We start from the raw sequence: 19,988 nt of genomic DNA, 5'->3' as shown, positions 1-19,988 counted from the left end.
CAGTCTTCTCCTCCAGGCCCGACTGTGGAGCCACCAGAAAGACAGGGGAGGCGGAAACTCACCCGGGCCCGCCCAGTCATACTACACGGGGACAGAAAGCCTTGTATCCAACCCCCTCATTTTACAGATGACACCCTGAAGCCATAAAGGGATCCTCTGGCTATAAACAGCCTGAAATCCAGAGCCTTCACAGGGCATTGTACCACATTCTGGTAGGAGAGCAAGAGGCCAGCAAGAACGTTCTAATACTAACCTCCCTTTTCTCCTAACCAAAAGAGCACCCCATCACGTCAAGAGCCCAACCTCCCAGGGAAGTGACTCCCCAGACCGCTGCAACCGTGGATAGGGGCAGAGGCAGGAGGGGTGCCAGGTTACAGGGAACAGTGTTACAGTGCCAGCTCTGGATAAGAGAATATCCATCTATGCAACCCCTTCTCCAGAGGGAACAGGCCATAAAGCAGAAGCAGTGAACTTAATTGAATTCATGTTTAATAATTACAGGCACCGTGCCCCCCCTTCCCCCTGCCCAGGCAGCAGCAGGGGTGGTGCAGGGGCTGGGGCATACGCCCCCAGCAGCGAGGACGGCAGTCCCAAGAGTGATTTTTCAGAAAATAAAAAAGGACCCCAGGGGCAAGCAGTGGTGCCCCCCCCAAGACACACCAAATTTCAAGACTTTATATATAATATATCTCTGTGCCCCAGGGGGAGGAGAGGGACACCTGGCAGCATCCTGGAGGGGGGCCCCAGGCAGCCCCAAGCCATCCTGCCTCTTCAGCCACTTTATTAGCTCAGACACATCGCACTACAGGCACCCACTGCCACCGCCGCCGCTGCCACCGCCCCCCTGCAGTCCAGGCGGCTGGCTGGGCCATCTGCATGTCCATGGGGCTCCAAGTGCCCAGCCCCACCAGCCCTCAGTTGTGGTCAGACTCCTCCTCCTCCTGTCGAAGCCAATTGAAGAACGTTGTGACAGATTTAAGGGCTACACCCTTGCCCTGCTGCTCAGCGGGGTCTTTGCTACTCTCCCAGCTGTAGAAGGCGTCCTCCTTCACCACGTCCTCGTCATACAGGGTATCAAAGAATGTCCGAAGCAGGTCTGCAAGCAGGCAGGGCAGCAATTAGAGGTGACTGGCCATAGCCACCTCAGTCTGTCCCCAGGGGTCCCTTCCTAGCTCCACTGTTAAAAACAAGACCCTGCCCCACTGTCCTAACATTTGTGACCATTCCAGAGTGACTAGGGTCCCAACCGGATGCTAATGTCATGATCTAAGAAACTGGTGCACAGAAATGAGTCACTTGGCCATCAAAAAAAAACCTTAAAACTTACCCAGCCTCACCTTGGCAGTTTCAGACTTCTTCACTCATGATACATTTAACGGGAAAACTATATTCAAATTGGTACTCTTGAATTTGGGATATTACTACAGTCCCAGATGTATTACTCACAAACATCAAGGGTGTAGCCTGGAACATTCACTGGCCTCCAAAGAGATCCTGAGGAACTCTTGACCCAAATTTCTTCTCCCTTCCCACACATCTCCTGAACACACACCCTCTCTGGCCTTGACACTTTTGTGGGTGCAATTACCCTTTGCCAGGAACATCCTTTCTCTTGTCACCTTCCTAGTAAATTCCTTCAAGACTCAACTCAAGCACCCCCTACTCTGACCCCCTTTCTCCTCCACCGCTGGCTGCTAGGTAGCCAAGCACTTGTCGTAACACAACATACCCCATCCCCCGCACCACACTGCCAGACTTCCCAAACCAAACCTTATACGCCTAAAAATAAAGGGAAGCAGAGTAAGTCAACTAAATCAAGCACAGGATCTTAAGTCCAAACCTGGGTGAAATCCTGACTAAGCCACCTAGGAGAAGCTACAAGCCAGAATGTCCCTCAGGGCATGCACAGAAACTGCCTGTGGTTACAGCTGCCCCCACCCCCCAGCAATGGCCACAGCAGATCCTTCACTTATGCTCATGCTCCAAATACCATGCACACCCACCCAAGGACCCTACAGAATTCATTATCCACTCTGCCCTTTATTTTCCAGTCTGAGTTTCTCCCATCTAAACATAAAATGCCCCCTTTAAACACTATCTCTTAGGCTAAATAAGATTTGTCTACACTTGCTGTTTTCTTTCCTGTCCCAGTCAAGCGTTTCTCAGTCTTTTCCAATCTACCAAATATGGTTTTTGCCAAGGTGACCTCCATGTTTTTACATTACAAAGGTAATATATTTATTATTTAATTTTCAGGTCTGCTCCTGTGGGACGCTCAGCAGCATCTAGCATTATTTACCACTTCCCTCTCCTACAATTTGCCCTTTGTTTACAGGGCCTGTCCTCCTTTGTCCCTAACTGTGCATTCCCTCCACCTCCTCGGGGTTCTATCCCAGGTCCTCATCACTCTTCCTCTAGCAAACCCATATCCGTTTGTGACCCCCATGTGTTACCCTCTGCCAGCAACTCACGATGTTGCCTCTTGCCCTGACCTCTTCCTCTACAAATGGATAGATACCCGGCTGTCTACATGATTCCCCAACCCAGAGACCACAAACTAAGCTTGATCCACTGTTCCCTACCCCAGCGAACACCACCACACTATCAACTCTAAACCCATCCTGGTTTAAAACCATCCTGGCAGTCATCCAGGACTTCTAATTTTGCATGTCCCCCTCCTTGTTAACTAAAAGCTGTCAACTCCACTTCCTAAGTAGCCCTTGAATCTGCCAACTCTTCCCCTATTTCCATTGTCACCAGCAAGGCTGAAGCACTAGTGCTGATCCTGCCACATTCACTCTCACATCCCAAACCATTCTTCCCACTATGGCCAGGATGATCTAAAGACTAGGACCTAATTATTTTATTCCTTGCTTAAAATTCGATCAAGGCCCTTTCCTGCCCTGAGGCTAAAGCCTAAAACTCTTGCCATAGGTCACACCGCCCTGCATGACCGGGCAAGGTTTGTCTCTCCAGCCCCATCTTTCCTCACTTATGACCAGCTGCTGTGCTCTCCCACACTGGCCTTCCTCAATAGTTCTTTTCCCTTGTGTCAAGTTCTTCCTACCACAGAAAGCACACACACAATGCCTTTGTTTAAAGTCCCCCCCACCATTTGTCATTTAGCTAATTTCCATCCATCATCCCTCAGACAAGGTATACTCCCCGCAGAGATTGATTACCCATCTTCTCATACTTACATGTTTCTGAATCTATGTTAGCACAGGAACTATGCTTGACTTACTGTGAACATCCCAGTGCCCTGATACATACCTATGTGTTGAAGCATAACTTCAGATATGGTAAACTAGACCTTGGTCTCCCCATATGGAAAATGGGGATACCATCTACCCTGAACAATAGCTGTGAGGACTGAACAAGGCAAGATAAGCATTTTAGCCCTGTACCAGGCAGAGATAGATGCTGCCATTTACCATCCCTGCACCGGTGGCATCAAACAGATGGATAGGCACAAAGCACGTAGTCAATTAATTGTCAAAGCCAAGTTTCACTCCTTCCACTTGTAGACAAAGACACAAATGGAGGGAAAAGGAATTAAACCATATGGGCATTGTGCACTTCAATGACTACCCACCTTTCTTGGATTGAGACCCTTCCACCACTGCACCCTGCTATCTGGCAGTCCCTCCACCCTACCCCCTGGTCCCTGTGTGGCTCTTACTGGCGGGCTGTTCTAAGGTCACTACAAGGGCCTGAAGGGCATAGAGCGCCTGCAACTCCTTCTGCTCGTCACACAGGTACTTCTCTAGCAGTTTCGCTCGCGCTTTCAGCACTGCAACATCCACTCGGAGGGGAGTCTCAACTATAAGGAACAAGACAGGGATGATAAGTGGCATAATGTACCCTTAGCCTGGTTTGAAAGCAGGAGGCAAACTGAAACCCCCCTCCATCCATTTGTCTTTCGGGTCCACCCTCGCCCTGCCATCTCCCTAACTCCTCTTACAGATGATTGCAGAATAGCAGACAGCTGTCATGAGGGCTCGAACTAATGTGTTGGATGCTATCTGCTGCTCACTCAGGTTGGCCTGTGCAGGAGAAAACAAATGGCCCAAGAGTTCTGAATTGTGCCCTTAAGTCTTCATTCTTGTCACCCCCAACCCTGCCCCAAGAAATACCTTTCCTTTACCCTCCCCTCCCCCAATATCCAGGAGAAGCATACCTCTATCCAGTCAAACACCTGCTGGTTACTGCTGCCCTCCTTCAGCAGCTTCTCCAGCTGCTTGGTCAGCTCCTCGGAGGGGAGTGCCCTCTGGCCAAGGGATTCTGACTCCTCTCCCAGAGTATACTCCACCTTCTGCAACCAAAAAGGCCCACAGTCAAGAGAGGCTAGGTGCACCATGTGAGAGATGAGGACAAAGACTGGACAGCCCCAAATGCTAGAATTAATCTAACTCCAAACCTGTTTAGCGACGAATGCACCAATGTCCTGGCCTTCTGGTAGAAATTCCCTCCAGCTGAGCCCAGCTTCTCGCCACAGTGTCCCCACCTTTTTGGGACCCTGGAAAGCACAAGACCAACTTAGCAATCCTTCCTCTTTCTAAGGACTTATCAGCTCCACAACAGTCACCCAACAATACTTACTGAAGGCCTACTAGGTACCTGCTAGGAGCTAACGATGCCATAGAGGTACCAACAGGAACAATCCTTCAATGTCTACAGTCTAGTGCAGGGCACCAATGTCAGTCAAACCACTCAAATAAATAAGAACTCATCCACCACAGTGCTGACACTAGGGCAGGGAAAATGACCTAAGAGCCTCTCAGAAAAAATGTCAATTAACTCTTGCAGGATTCTCAAAGGCAAAAAAACAAATCCAAATACTTCATCCTAGCCTTCTACTCTCACCTACATTTCTTTACCTACAGCAGCTTGGTTTTCCATTATTCCAAGCAGCAAATGCTTACTTACAGGAAGGGACTACTTCTAACAAATATGCTTATTTCCTTAATCCAGAAAATCTTAGAAGCACATATGCTTCATCTCCAACATACTAGAAATCCCCACAAAAACAGCCAATTTGAACCCATTTTCTGTAAAAAGCAAGAGACTCTAAAGGCACTACTCTTTCATAATTGGTATTCAGGATGGCACCAGCTGTTAACAAGATTATCGCAGTTCATAGATTTTAAAAGTTGCCCATTTTTTCATTTTCACCATTAAAGTTGTCTCACAGTTGATATATTGCATTTTAAAAATAGGACTGTAAGTCTTTTCTTTCTCAGCAGCATGTAAATGTCTTATAATCTAATCAATGAAATACATAAATAGTTCAATATGCTTGTTTTAAAAAAGAACTTGTCCTGGTACACATGTATCTAAAAAGATTATGTAACGCTGAAAAAATAATTCCTTTCAATCCAAAATCTTATTCTTCCAGCTCCCAGATAGATGAACTCTTTTGAAACTGCACATCCCAACTTCTAAGTACAACACCCAGCCTGACTTTCTGCATCTTTTGCCTTTGTATGTTAGAAGCCTTCTGTCATGAATACCACCAAATTCTTTGCAACCTCACAGTACTTAAGACACCCACTACATTTCAACTAGTTTATTTCACACTTTGCTTCACACTGTTGTTTTTATTAAGCTGTCACTTCTTACTTTTTCTCTATCAGCTTGTTTCCTAACCGTTTTATTCATTGCTCTATCCCCAGTGCTTAGTATGTGATAAGTGTTCAAACACTAGTTGAATGAATGAACGAATCAATCAATCATGGGCCTAGAGTCTTAGCTTGCCATCCTCCTCCAGCCTTGGCCAGAACTCATGACAGGAACTGGCCTGCAGGAGACTGCCCACCTCAATGTTTCCTCTCCCAAGTACCAACATAGCACTGTCATCACCATTACTCCATCCCACCAATGGACCATGACATGAAGCTTCAGGGCCATTCCAAGGAGCCAAAACCGCATGGTAAGAGGAGTCCTGAACACATCACCTTCAGAAAGGCCCTCACTCACCATGCTTTTGCATAGGAGGCCCAGGATCTCCAGCAATAGGGAAGCAGCTTTGCCCAGGGGTCTTAGAGGCTTTGTAATCTCCCTACAAGAGAAAAACACATTGTTGACAGCCTCCACAATTCTCTCAACCCTACTCCCTCCCTCTCCAAACCCAAGCATCAAACCTGCCATACCTCCCTACACTCCCCACTTTCTCCTGTCTTCCCTGAATTTCACCAACGGAGACTTACCGGAATAGCTCCCCCATGGGCACCCCACCTTCCTGCAGAATGGGTGTTACGAGTTCCGCTAGGTAGAGCCACACGTGGGGGATGTCAATTTCCATGTCTTCAGCCAATTCCAGGATTTCATACAGCCTGCAAAGGGAATTCAAAGTCAGGACATTCTAGGGAAGATAGACCAAGACGCCCCCTCCTTCTGGGGTAATAAGGCATGTCATAGCTAAAGGATCAACTGTGAAGCCCCACCCCACTCCCGGAATGATTTTTCTAGACATGGGGCAATTATCTCAAGCTAAGGCCACCTTCTTATCCTTAAGATTGTTCACCCCCTTCACCAACCCCCCCGAAAAGCGTGTTGACCAGAATGGCTGAGAAGCCTACATTCTCATGAAAGGTTCAAGGGGCCCCACAAAGGAACGGTCTGTAAAAGTGGGAGGCCCTCAGAAGCTGGTCATACCCTTGGTAGTACTGAGCAGTGGAGAGGTGTCCTGCACAGAGAAGCTGGTGTAGCAGCTGCCCCATACGCTCACGAGCAATGGCGCTGCGCTCCAGTGTAGACTCAACACCATGCCGTACAAAGATGAAGAGCAGGGAGGGTGAGGCCAGCTCTTGCACACACTGTACTGCCTCCTATGAGGCACAGGGCACAGCAAGGAAAGTGGTCACTGTCTGGCCCCCCATGCCTGTTAGCATGGCTCCCTCCTCCCAGCCCCCTCCTCAATCACCCAGACCCTTCCCACTGCCTACCTTCATGTCATTGAGATGGAGGTATTCCTCAATGATGGCCTTGGATTTCTTCTCCAGCTCCTCCTCAGAGAGTGCGGCCTTTGGGGGGCTTACCGGGGGAAGGGTAGCTTCTCGCTTCACTGTGGGAGAACACAGATCAGAGAGACTATTCAGTTCCAGCCTTCCCAGCAAACAGGGTTTGGAGCTCTCAAGAGAGCTGGGGAGCAGCTAGGCTCAAGCCAGCCAACACCCTTCCCTCCCCCCTCCAATCTTCTGCCAGCCCCTCACCAGCATCCCGCCCACGGTCCCGATCCTCTGTGAGGCTAGCTGCTTTGCGCAGTCCCTCAGGCTGGGAGGGCCGCTCTCTACTCCGCTCCTCCACTTCCTTGCTGAAGCTCCGCTTCGTGGCAGGTGTCCGTGCACGATCAAGCCGGTCCCCACGGTCACCTCCCCGTTCACTCCGCTCTAGGCGGTCTCCCCGGTCTCCAGCTTTTTCACCTCGTTCCCGGCTCAAGCTACTCCTAGAAAAAAAATAGGCATGTTGTCTCTCACCTGTACTGCCCAGGCACTCCCTCGAACATGCTAAGCAACTGTCGGGCCTTGATCTTGGCAGAATGAATTATGGCCCAATCTAACCCAAGGGCTTGGAGAATGACAGGTATGAGAAATTCCCACCCTACGGCATCAAGCACAAGGCAATCACATAATCAGTGTGAAGAACACTGACACATAGGAAACCTCACCTCTGTACCACACGTCTGTTATCTGTGCTTTCCGTGGGTACTGCTTGTTGAAGGGCTGAGAAGCGATTTAAGATACTAGTAGCTGGACGAGCAGCTTCTGATCCTGGGAAGGCAGAAAACGTGAATTACTTTCTTGCATCTTCTCCTCTATCTGCCAGTTTAGGACATTTGGTCTCAGTCCCAAGAGTTAAGCAGTTCAATCTCTGAAACCACATATATGTCTCCAACATTACCTGTATTACTTAACCACCTTGTACTGGAAGCCTCCCTTCTAGGCAAGGCTCTGCCCTCAAGGGAGCTCAGATTAATAACCACTAGCTCCTTACAGCAACAGCGATCTCCGTACCTGCATCTGAGGGCTTGGCTCCTGAGCCTCCGCTGCTGCCCTTGCCCCAGCTCAGTCGTCCTCCAGGTGCAAAGAGCTGGTTGTTAGAATCAATGGAGCCAGGCTGAAGGAGGAGGAAAAGGATTCAAGTCACGGGTCTGACCTGGCAGAATCCCTCAGCCAGCACCGCTATACACAGCCACAAAGGTACTGAAGGTCCCAGACCAGAGATCAGACAAACTTTTTCTGTACAGAGCCAGACAGTCTCTATTGTAAATACTCAATTCTAACACTGTAGGATGAAAGCACCATAGATGATGCTTAAAGGAATAACTGTGACTGTGTTCCAATAAAACTTTATTTGTGAATACTGAAATTTAAATTTTATTTGACTTCCACATCATAGTTACCATATACTTTTTTATTTTTCTCAACCATTTAAAAACATAAAAACCATTCCTAGCTCACAGGATGTACAGAAGCAGGCAACAGGCTGGATTTGGTGTACGTATCAGTTTGCCAGTCACTGACCCAGACTGATAAGAATATACTCACTCCCTAGAGAGCTGGCAGTCCTGTCTAGCAACCTAACCAGTTCGTCTAAGACGAACAATTCAGCTGTCACCTTCACAAACTTAGAAAAGCAAGATGACTAGGATCCAAACCTGAGCTTAATGCCGCTTGATCCCTCTCTACCCTCCACCTCACCAGCATTACCCCTATGCACACACCCCTACCTTGGTGATCTTCGTGAGTCGTGAGGTGTCAATGGGGCGGCTGCCTTTGCTGATGGGGACTGTGTTCCAGCCACCATCATCCACAAGTGGAAGGCCACGGCCTGGGACAAAAACAGGGTGGGGGACAATGCCATAAAATGAGTATTAGATTTCCTAATAGCTCCTTCCCCTTGGGCCACCCCCAACCTCCCTTCCTCAGATCCTCAGTTCCATCATGGGGTCTCAGTGGCCCAGACACATGGCACTAACATGAAGTCATCAGAGGAAAGTACAACCTCAGTCCCTTTGCTGCCCCCTCCTCAATCCTAGCCTCAAACTCACTGATAGGTGGGCCTGGAGGGCCACCCCGACGCTTGTCGCTGCCCTTGGCCATGAGCTGCTGCACTTTGATGTGCTCCCGATGCTCCTCCATCTCTGCCTCCTTGTGGATCTGGTCAATGGTCTTGGGACCCTGATCCCCTCGGCGCGGAACCCAATTGCTCTGTGGGGACAGGGGGCCAGTCACATAATTGTCAGGAAGGGCCAGACAAGACAGTGTCGAGAACTGGGGGCAGTGGTCTGGCAGGGGGAAGGAGATGCATACCCCTCGCAGATCCAGCACATCCTGCAGCATAAAGCGGATGCGGGATGATGTCTTCTTTTCTTTAATGATTTTTTCCATCTGGTTGAAATACTGATCCATTCGGGGCTAGGGAGGAACAAAGAGATCAGAACTTCTAACACCTCACCTCCAACTGTAGGCCCTGCCCCTCCTCAGGCCCTCAGCTCCACTGTGGTTCAGTGGGCCCCATGGGCTTCAGCCCATCCCCCTCCACATGCAAGGACCCCTACCTTAGCTTTTTCAAAGTCTAGGTCTTTGCCAATGGTGGTGAGCAGACGGCACAGGCATTCGAGGGACTCTTCATCATGGTTCTTAAGCAGTTTCACCACACAGTCATGCATTATTGCCTCTGTTAACATCTTTAGCTTGAACAGCTCCCCAATAAACTTGATATTCCCTAAAGAGCGCCGCCGGGCTATGTCCCGAGCCTCTTCCAGCTCTTCCTTCAGACGTCCCCGTTCCTCTGCCTGCCAGTCATGGGGCAGGGATCAGGTCAAAAAGATACCAAGCCACTTAGCTAAAACCCTTCTCCTTTACCATCTGGATATCCAAACCTAGCAGTAAGCACTTAGGCCCTGAGGCAGAGAATCCCTCACCCCCCTTTACCACTATTCCCACCCTGAATTCTACAACTAAGTAACAGCCGTGTGGGGCGCAGAATTGGTGGGTTTTCTCTCACCGTAGCAGCTTCATCCATCTCTTTTTGCTTCTTCTCAAAAACCTCATCATCATCTTTGTCTTTCTCAAATTCCTTCTGACAGCGATTCAACAAGAGTTTTCGGAAGTTCACGGTCACTGTTGGCTTTTCTGTAGTGGGCACTTTCAGCTGTTGGTCAAAGACAATGTCATATTTCAGGCTAGTGCAGGGAAGGCCCTCCAAGAGTCTTTAACTACCTGACCCAGGAAGACCTCTGGCCCCAGCTCTGCCTCCTCCTGGCTGCCATCAACAGCATAGGTTGGAGGAGAACCAAGAAGCTGGGCTCAAGGAGTCTTGGGAACAGAAAGAAACTAGACCCAGAGATTTAGAAAACAGTGGAAACTAACCGCCATGAGGCAGCGGCACATGTTGGCATAGGCTACAGAGAAGTTGGGCTCTGAAATGGCCTTCTCAAAGATGAGGTCAATGACCCCTTTGAGGCGTTCCTCGGTGTCAATGGCCAGCTGTGTCACTTGCTTCATCAGCTGCTGGAACATCTGGGGTGTCAGCTTATTCAGAATGGAGCGCACCCTGCGGAACAGGTCCTGGGGGATAGGAGACAGAAGACAGAGGATCCAGTGAGGTTCTTAGAAGAGGAGAGGCCAGAGAGGATGGTGGGGACCTACGCAGATGTTAGTCATAAAGATGGGCAGACACAAAGAGGGCAAAGTTGGCTCAGACGACAGACCTTAAAGAGAAATGGAGACCAAAAACAGGACTTGCCAGTACCTGGGTTTTGCTGCCATCAGCATCCTCTTCCTCTCGGTCCTTATCAGCCGCCGTCCGCTTGCTGCTGGGTTTCCAGGCCTTTTCTGCTTTGTTCAGTTTTATATCCTCGGTCATCAACACTGTGGCAATGATCTTGCGTGGTTCCTTTCTGGGGCCCTGCTGAGAACGTCGAGGTCCCAGGCCAGCCTGCTAAGCAAGGGACGAGGACAAGAGAAGACACAGAACTAGTCAGCACAACATGTGCCACCGCTACCACACATCTCCAGAGCAAACTAATCTGGCAATGAGATACAAGGGAGCCACCTACCCCTGCCCCTTGCCCACTTGCCCCCTTAACCAGCCCCACTCACCGGCCCGCGGGGCAGCTCCCCACCTGGCCCACCCCTTGGGGGCCCACGGTTGCTAAGTGCTGGTCGGCCAAGGTTGGCAAAGGACGGAGTGAAATCTGGGCCACAATTTATGCCTTGTAGTCTGGTGGGATCCAGTGGTCGCAGCGGTGTTTTATTGGCCTGCAAAGAGGACAGGGAAGTTCTCAGAAGCAGGCTAGGACTACTGACTACTCTTTCAGGACCTCAGGATTTTTCCTTATCCACCCAGCCCAAACTTCTCCTCCCCCTCAAGTCACCAACCTTGTCCAGCACAACATCACTAATATGGGGCAATCCCTCTGGCTTCTGCATACTGGCAAAGATGAACTGAAAGCCAAGTAGGAACTCACGGTCATAACGCTTTTTCTCCTCAAGGTTTAGAGGCTTCCACTGATCTGCAAGAAAGAGCGTGAACCCATCATGCTGTTTCCTGGGACCTTGACAAGACTACTCAGTCATTCCCAACCCTTCCTTCAGCATACCTGACTTATATTCGTACTTCTGTTCCCCAGGCTGAATGTTCTCAGCATTGTGAATTTTGTCTTCCTTTGAGTCCCAGGTCTCATCTGACTCCTCAGGTCGTGGGGGCACACTGCTGCCCTCAGACTCTGGGCGTGGATTGTTGACTGCAGGAGGCTGATTCTCCACCTCTGGTACTGTCAGGTTCACCTGAAACAACAGAACATTCCGTTTTGGTTGCAGAATGACCACTGTTCCACACCCAATCTCTGCCCTCCCCCACTTTTCTGCTCCCTTACCTCCTTAAAGGCATCTAGAAGGTCTCCCACAGCCTCCTTCTTATTTAGCTCCTTAATTTTCCGTCTCCTCTTTGGCACAGACACTGCCACTAATTAAAAAAAAAAGAAAAACAAAAAAAGAAAAGCAGGGGTGGGAACAATTTAGGGAGCACCCCCAACTCCTCGGAAATAAAAAGCTGCCACAGTACAATATTCCCTCTTCCCATCACACCCTCTCTAGGCTTAAAACCTTAATCTAGGTTCCACCACAGGCCTTCTCTGACCCAGACATGAAGGCACAGATGGGAAGTCATCAGTAAAGACAAGGAACCACACCCCCAGCCAGCGCCACCTCCACTATCCAGCCCCACCTTACCTTGGGTGGTTGCTGCTGCCTCCAAATTCTGGGATGAATGGGCTGGGACAGGGGCGCTCTCTGTGGGAAGGAGTTCCTCTCCTCCCTTCTCACTCTCAACTTCTCCTGCTTCTCCTTCTTCTTCTTCTTCCTCTATTTCCTCTTCCTGAGCAGGGGAAGTAGCTGAAGGAGCCATAGCTGGAGTGGCAGTGAGGATGGTAGCAGGGGCCGATGACACTGTAACCTCCTTGGGCTGCTCCTCTGGCTCACTGACTGGGCTTAAGTCCACAGCTGGTGGCGAGGGGGCTCCGTTGAGCAGTTCCTCAGGTTGGGCAGTGGGAGCAATGGGCACAGGAGATTCGGAAGGGCAAGCCGGGAGAGGGAGAAGGGCAAGCTCTGGGCTTGACTCCTCCTCTGGTTCCAGATCCTCAGACGGGACCACGCCATTAGGCTCATGAATTTCCACTGTGTGAGATGGCAGGGGGGTGGGAACCTGGAGAGGACTGGAAGAGAACTCGGATTCTGGAATTGGTTTGCTAAGTGTCACTTCTACTTCCAGTATGGGTTCAGCGAGAGGAGTTGGTTCTGGAGAGAGGCAATATGGCTCCCCAGTTTCATGGGGGATGGGAGTTGATTCTTCTACAGACATTTGTATCATCCCCGTTGTCATGGTGTCCCCAGGAATAGAGAGGACTGTGAGATTAGCCTCAGACCCCGGCTCCAAGATTGGGGGTGGTGATGGGGTTGGAGAAGGTGATGAAGGCTGGGATTCTGAAGGGCTGTGCTCTGGGCCAGGCAGTCCTGGCCGGACCCCAGTGATTGCTCCCTGTGACCGGTCATCTGCAGCACAGGAAGGAAGAATGAGTAACTCAAGGCAAGTCCTCCACTGCTGCTGTTCCTCCTCCCCTCCTCCCAGCAAGGTATTCCCATCTTAACACCTCACCCTCTCTAACCTTCTCTCATCTAAGCTATTTTTCCCTTCCCATCCAAAACCCAATCCACCCTCAAATTTCCACTACCTGAAACCTAAGTTATTTTCCTCTGACACCCAGTTCAAGTCACCCCACCTTCTTGGCATTTAAGCTGCCACACTCCTTTTTCCCTATGAAAGCTCTCTCCCATCTGCTTACTTACCTGGCCGGACAATGACAGCAACTTGGGGCGTCTCCCCATTAGCTTGAGGCTCCATACCGCCTCCCGTCTGCAGGACACAAAGGGTTACCAAGTTTGCACTGAAGAGTCCCACAACCCTTCTTTACTAGAGCCATTTTTAAGTTAGCTCTGCCTAGAAATCCAGGAAAGCAGGGAAATAAATCCCTTAGTTGAAAGAAAGAAAAGATCAAGGGACTTGGGAGTCCAGGGCAGAACAGCCATCCCAGCCAGGGGATCACTCAAAGAGCAGACAGTACCTGGGGAGGGGTGGGAGTGGAGGCAGTGCGGGCCCCAGACATGATCTCCTCGGTGATATCCTTTCCTCCTTGGTTTGGATCTCGAATTCGGATCTGGGGAAAGAAAGCTATAGGATGAGTGGGAAGCAGGAGGAGCCCACCTCTCCGCCCTGCCCCACTCTTAAGACTCCAGGCCAACCCCCCACCCCCTACTGGGAAGCAGGTGGGTGGGTGCCAGAAACCCCATGAGTTCTACTGTCAACCCATCCGGCTGCTCTTGTAGTTTCTGTCCTAGCCCCCACCCCTAAGAGACCCTTGACCTCACAGAGCAGCCCTGTACATCACAATGCCCCTCCCTCCCTCATCCCTGCCCCACCAGCAGTCCCCAAGTCAGTGGATGCACACCCTGGGGCCCAGGACCCCCATCCAGCACCCATTCAGCTCACTTGTGGCTAGTCTGCCTGATCTCTGGGGGCAGGGCCCAGATCCAGTGGGTGGAGCCAGAGTGACTCAGCGGCTTCCCCAGCTCTGGCACCCTATTCTGGGCACCACGCCCAGGGCTTGAGGACTGAGCAGAGGCGGAGGCCTTGAAAGCTTCCAGGACTGGGGGGAGTGGGGGCGGGGCCACAGAAAACAAACCATTTCCAAGGCAAGCCACCAGAAACCCAAAACCAAGCACAGTTCTTACGAACCCCCAGAGCCCAAGTCTCTCAGGAACTTCCCCGCTAGCCACTTCTGCCCTCCCATGAGCTGTTTCTATACTGAGATCTTAGTACTTTACATAAAACCTGAACACTCCACAGACCCCCATTCTCTGCCCACTCTCAGCTGAAGACCTCCTTCCTTAAATTCCAGCTCCCTCAGACACAATGTCCTGGAGGCACCTGACCTTGGTTCTCCCCTTCCCAGATGTCCCAGAGCCCCTTGCTGCTATGCTGCTACTTACCGTCTTACGCTCCCTCTTGGGAGCAATCTGGGGTGGCTGGTTCATCAAAACCGGGGCAGGGGCCACACCAGTGGGAAACTGCTGCACCCCTTGGGCTGGATAATAAGCGCCAGCTTTGGGAAGGGGGAATAGAGAAGAAAAATGGTGGCAACGTCAGGGCCCAACCATATACTAATGCCAGCTTAAACACCTCCCAACCCCAGAACCTCCCATCACCCACAGCCGGCCCCTTGCCCTGCCCTGCCCTCCTCCCCCAGGGAATTAAGTGTCTGTCAAAGCTGGGGAACCAGTCTGAACTGCGTTTACAAGAATTCCTAACACTGACACACACCTCACACACACATCTCATAGGCAGGCACTCCTTTCCCACCACACACCAGCTACCAGGAGGATTTAAGTCTTTTACCCCACAATGTAATCTTTTGTATGTACTCCCCCCGCCCCCCACAACACATACACACATACTCTGAACCTGAAACAGAATCACATCTTTGGCTGGGAATGAGAGAAAGAGATTTGCTAACCCTGTTTCACTCAACTTGAGTCCAGTTACAGTATCCAGCCCCTTGCAAAGGGACAAGGAAACAAAAAGTAACATTATAAACTGGTCTCCGGATGAAGAAATTCATTCCTTACAGCAATGGTCTCTAAAGTGGGGTGCATTCTTTAAACTCATCCATAATTTCCACTTGTTTTCAACAAACACAAGTGTGTTATTTTTTTCAATTATGCATACATATATACAAACAAAAACATACATGTATTAAAAACACATACTCAAAATTTGACAGGTCATCAAAAAACTTGGAAACCACTGCCATAAAGAACAGACTAATCCTTTCCTAAAATATAAATGAAAAAGAGCTACAAAAACCTCCCAAATCTATGCTACACAGGCTCCCAACAACCACGGAAGAAGTGTCACAGGGAAAGCCTAATGACAGTCCCTCAAGCTGGTGCCTGATCCCATATTCCTTAACGTGGGGAGGATTCTAACTCTCTTGGCTATAGGATCAAATCTTCTCCCACCAACGCCAGTTAAATATTAGGCACTGATTCCTACTACCTATTAATTAACCCTATCATTTTTAGGCCAAAAGCCAAGCCTGGGAAGGGACCTACACTTAGAAATCAGTAGACCACTTTAGATGCTCCTTGGGATGCCATCTCACCCCTGACTCTCCCTCCCCCGCTTACCGTAGGTCCCAAATTCTGTAGGGCTTGCACCCGGATAGAAGCCTGGGGCTCCTGGCTGCACAGGGTACTGCTGTGTCGGGACAACATATGTGGAACGCCCCTGGGGTTGGGGGGAGAGAAGGAGTTGAGGGAGCTATGAGCACCACAATGGACTCCAAAGAGAATCTAGGGCAAGATAGGACAAGCCAACTCTGGGCAATGACCAGAAGGAAGCACCACCTCTGGAAAAGGGGTGGAACTGGAGGATCAGGGTGAGGGTTGGGGTACAAGGTCCTGTGGCTTCCAGCCCCCAAGCCTCTAGCCTCACCTGTCCAGGGATGTAGTAGGCCCCCTGGGAGGCTGAATAGGAGATCTGGGAAGGGATCATCATTACTTGGGATCCAGCAGGGTAGACATGGGCAGCTGGGCCAGGGCGGGCAGGGGCTGCACTCTGCACTCGGGAGGCTGCACTGCTTGGGGGCTGAGCCCGGCTAGGGTAGAAGTGCTGTCAGGAGGGAGGAAAACAGTTGGCATTGGGAAGGGGAGGAAGTGGACAGCAAAAAAGCCACTCCACAACATCTCTACAGTCTGGGCAGAAGTATTGTGGGCTTCAGAGCATGGAGACCAATCTTTCCTAGTCCCACTTGACAAACTTACGGTTAAATGGTTTCTTGTGCGAACACATGCCCTCCAAATTCAGATGTATACTTTGTATTCCATGTATATTTACTCTCTCACTGCCATGCATGCTCATGTCACCTCCACCAGACTACCCCTCTGCAGAGGCTTCCTAACACCCAGGTGCATCATGCCTAAGTAAGGCCCATTCGGGCAACATACTCCCCAGCATGCACTGCTCCACCTAAGGCACTGAGGACATGCAACAGTCTCCCAGTCCCCAGATACACGCTCGAGATTTAGCTCCTAACATGCATCACTCAGCCTCAGACTGAGGACCTGGACAGCAAACAAGTCCCCACCCTGAAGACCCCAATCCCTGCGTCTAGCCCTTGACTAAGGTAAAGGGTAAGGGTGAGACCAGGAGACAGTCCAGATTAGGAAAGGAGTATTACCTGCAGAGACCTGAATCCTCCCTGAGAGCACATGGGGACAGGAAAGAAGAAAATTATCCCCAAGGTGATGAGGGGAAAAACAATGAAGGAAATAGGACAAGAATCATCCTACTTAGTGAGGATGAAGTTAAGGAACAGAGAAAGAAAGAACCAGCTGGAGTGTGGATCTCAACATAGACCAAAGAGAAAGCAGAGAGGGGAATGGAGCAATGGCAACCTCCAGTAAAAGGAGGAAATAGGAAAGCAAGAGTTAGCAGCAGGGCCCAAAGTACTGCCCCCAATCCTCAGAGGCACCAGGACCCCAGTAATGCCACCTTTATCAACTACATACTACCCAGGGGGCCAGCCACCATAAGTAATCAACAGCGCAAATTGCAGAGCCTCGTGAAAGAACACAAAGCAACTGTCAGGAAATAGGGGCCAGGTACACAGCCTCCATATTTTCCATCCTAGGCTTAAACTGGCCGAAGCTCTCCACAGCTCCCACCCAGGTCCCCTACTCCCCTCCCCACAGCCCCTCACCTGGCGGGGCTGAGAAGGCGTGTTCATTTGTGTCGCTTGTGGCGTACTGAACACCACCGGTGCTGTCTGCCCCGGGGGAAACGCTGGCTGAAGGGGGGAGACCAGAGTTCAGCAAGAGGGGAAGCCCAGGTGGGGCAGAAACCCAAGCTGGTGAAATAAGGGGAGCAGATCTAGGCAAGAGCCTCAGCAGTCCACATACCCCCTCCCCGTGACAGCCCAGGGGGAGAGCCCAGGGGCCTTGTCTCAATTTGGCAGCAGGCAGCTGCACTTTGCCCTGACACAGATGGGGGTGGGAAAATCCAGAGGTCAGAGCCTGTTCCTGACAGGCTGCTTGGTCTCCGCCACCCCCACCCCCACCCCAGTTCCTGCTAATTCCTCCCTAATTACCTGTGGGAGTCCGGGGGATGGGGCGGGTGGGGGGCCTGTGGACTGTGGAGCTTTGTTCATTTCATTTGGTGCCCCAACATCAGGGTCCCCCCAACACCTGTTAGGAAAAGAGTGGAGCTCGAGAAGAGGAAGGGACCCAAGCTTAAGGCAAATGAAATGAGGGAAGGGTTGATGCAAGGGCTGGGTCCAATAAGGAGCCCTGGAGGTGACAAGGGAGTGAAAGAGCAGAAAAGATCACGCCTATATCCCCACCACCACGTTGTCAAACCCGCATCACCTCCAACCACCCCCCTAGCCTGCTGAAACAGTCCCCTCACTCACCCCCTCGGTTAAGAATAAGTCCACGGTGCGGCCTACAGGTTCTGGGCATCCGAGGGCCTGGGGTTGGGAGGTGAGGGGTATCAACCTGGCTCCGCGGGGCCCAAGACCAACCAGACCGGAAATTCCAGGTCTCGCTGGCACCAGGCTCCCGGATCACAAACGGAGCTAGCTGCTTCGGCCGTGGTGTCCCCACCCCCCCACCCGGGGACACCGGGTTCGAGGCCTGGCCCAGGGGCACGCAAGGTACGCCTGCCGCCGGGGCACCCGCGCGGGGCCAGAGGCGAGGCCTGCCACCGCCCAGAAGTATAGGCCAGGAAGGGCGGGATTCAAGCCCTAAAAGGCCAGGCGGGCGGCGGCCGTCGAGGAGCCGGTTTCAGGCAAGTGAGGGTCGGCCCGGAGGGCGGGAGGGGCCGGGGGCTCCTCCCTGCCCGCCGCCACCGCCGCCTCCCTCCCCTGCGCCCTCCCTGCGCGGCGCCGGCCAGTGCCAAAGAACAACGTGTCACTTCCCGGCGGCCTAGCCGCGAAGGGGGGAGGGGGCGGCGGGCTGGGAGCTGCGGTGCCTGCGCCCATGGGCCGCCGGGCCTCCTCGAGTCGGGCCGAGGTGGCATTTCGCGGCCGGCGAACCCGGCGCCCTCCCAGCCCGCGAGGCCCGCATAGTCCGGCCCCGCGCTCCCCACCCCCACCCAGCAGCCAGGCCGGGCCAGGCCTGACACACGTGGGCCGGGGATCGGGCCCTGGCGGGCCGGGGCCCGGCCTCGGGCCGCGGGGCCAGGGCGCCAGGGCGGCGGTGCAGGGTGGCCGGTCCCGGCCCGGATGGCGGCGGATGCGGGGGGAGGGGGTGGGGGGGCCGGGTCGGGCCCGGACATGGCGGCTTTACCTTCAGTCTCCTTCAGTCCGCGCGGCCGAGCCCCACGCAGCCGCACAGACGTAGTCCACAACCATTTCCGGCTCCCCGCACAGATCCCGCTCGGCGGCCACCGCTTCTCCGCAGGCGCAGCCGGCGCCCCCACGTGACCGGCGCAGAGGGCGGAGTTGCGCCGGGCGCCCTGCGCCACGGAGCGCATGGGACTTGCCCCGCCCCGTCACGTGACAGCCACTGCCCGCCCCCCTGTCCCCTCCCGAACTTTGGAACTCTCAGACCTACCTCCCTCTGCGTCTCTGTTCCGTGCTCTTTAGTTCATTCATACTTTGAGCAAGCATTTATTGAGTGCATACTAAGTGCTAGGTGAAGTGCTGGGCTGGAGCTGAGGACACTGAAATTAAAGACTCAGACCTGCCTAAGTAAATCGTGTGGTACAATATGAATTATGCAGGCTTTGAAAATAATGTAGATTAGATCATTGAAAGGACTGTAACAAAAGAAAGTGGCCGCGAGGGGTCGCTCACGCGTGTAATCCAAGCATTTTGGGAGAGTGAGGTGGGAGGATCGCTTGAGCCCAGGAGTTTGAGATTAGCCAGGCAACATAGCTAGAGACCTTCTCTACAAAAAATTAAAAAATTAGCAGGGCGTGGTGGCAGTGCACCTGTAGTCCTACGGACTTGGGAGGCTGAGGCACTGCTTGAGCACAGGAGTTTGAAGTTTCAGTGAGCTATGATGAGGTCAGTGCATTCTACCTTGTCTCTTCAAACAAATTAAAAGGATTGATACATTCTAACTAGATAAGTAGTAAGTAAATTTGTTGTTTACAAAAATCAGACACTCCCGGGGGGGGGGGGGCTGTGGCAAAAGTCAACCACGGAAAATTCAGAATAATGGAAAAGGTAATCCCAAAACCCTTGTCCTGCAGCCAAAAGATCTTGGAGGCCAGAAGGGACCATTTTAGAGCTGAATCCACCGGCTGAGTCAGATAGTTTGGGTTTTAATACAAACTTGGATACTTACAACCAGACCAGAATTTGTCATCTCCCCCTTCTCAAACCAGTCCCCCATCTTGCCCCCAAACATACATGTTGTTCA

At 51.8% G+C, this 19,988-nt stretch overlaps 1 protein-coding gene and 2 non-coding genes across 5 annotated transcripts; all 3 read right to left on the bottom strand.

The window, feature by feature from the left end:
• Window positions 1-472: 472 nt before the first annotated feature.
• EIF4G1 (eukaryotic translation initiation factor 4 gamma 1) lies at window positions 473-19,012 on the bottom strand. Of its 3 annotated transcripts, none has more exons than XM_045539816.1 (33): window positions 18,909-19,012; window positions 18,032-18,088; window positions 17,711-17,807; window positions 17,324-17,410; window positions 16,057-16,233; window positions 15,750-15,849; window positions 14,553-14,665; window positions 13,628-13,720; window positions 13,353-13,419; window positions 12,240-13,058; window positions 11,885-11,973; window positions 11,609-11,795; window positions 11,388-11,521; window positions 11,109-11,267; window positions 10,759-10,947; window positions 10,377-10,574; window positions 10,012-10,158; window positions 9,563-9,799; window positions 9,315-9,419; window positions 9,053-9,212; window positions 8,732-8,832; window positions 8,016-8,118; window positions 7,670-7,772; window positions 7,215-7,447; window positions 6,948-7,066; window positions 6,658-6,830; window positions 6,210-6,335; window positions 5,980-6,061; window positions 4,421-4,519; window positions 4,181-4,315; window positions 3,965-4,046; window positions 3,683-3,823; window positions 473-1,096 (listed from the first exon to the last, which is right to left on the bottom strand). In XM_045539816.1, exons 3-33 carry the CDS (start codon window positions 17,768-17,770, stop codon window positions 915-917), a joined length of 4,800 nt encoding a protein of 1,599 aa, XP_045395772.1. In that variant the 5' UTR covers window positions 17,771-17,807; window positions 18,032-18,088; window positions 18,909-19,012; the 3' UTR covers window positions 473-914. The 3 variants fall into 3 exon arrangements, with proteins under 3 accessions (XP_045395772.1, XP_045395773.1, XP_045395774.1); XM_045539817.1 differs by having other exon boundaries at window positions 10,759-10,944; XM_045539818.1 differs by lacking the exons at window positions 14,553-14,665; window positions 15,750-15,849; window positions 16,057-16,233; ... (2 more) ...; window positions 18,032-18,088; window positions 18,909-19,012 and adding an exon at window positions 14,053-14,512.
• Window positions 8,923-8,998, bottom strand: LOC123630896. Its single transcript, XR_006732831.1, has one exon. It is a non-coding gene; the product is annotated as a small nucleolar RNA SNORD66 (small nucleolar RNA).
• Window positions 12,113-12,185, bottom strand: LOC123630898. Its single transcript, XR_006732832.1, has one exon. It is a non-coding gene; the product is annotated as a small nucleolar RNA SNORD66 (small nucleolar RNA).
• Window positions 19,013-19,988: the final 976 nt, after the last annotated feature.

This window comes from Lemur catta, chromosome 1, assembly GCF_020740605.2.
Source record: "Lemur catta isolate mLemCat1 chromosome 1, mLemCat1.pri, whole genome shotgun sequence".
Classification (NCBI taxonomy): Eukaryota; Metazoa; Chordata; class Mammalia; order Primates; family Lemuridae; genus Lemur; species Lemur catta.
The sequence above is the reverse complement of the archived record's forward strand: the minus strand, read 5'-3'. Positions and strand labels throughout refer to the sequence as shown.

What these genes read in the sequence shown, in the direction of transcription:
- EIF4G1 (XM_045539816.1), bottom strand. Translation starts at nt 17,770, where the DNA reads ATGAACAAAGCTCCACAGTCCACAGGCCCCCCACCCGCCCCATCCCCC. An exon ending in CCTACTACATCCCTGGACAG is followed by an intron (nt 15,850 to 16,056) that starts GTGAGGCTAGAG and finishes CCCCAACCCCAG; the next exon opens with GGGCGTTCCACATATGTTGT. An exon ending in GACTCACGAAGATCACCAAG is followed by an intron (nt 8,119 to 8,731) that starts GTAGGGGTGTGT and finishes CTCCTCCTTCAG; the next exon opens with CCTGGCTCCATTGATTCTAA.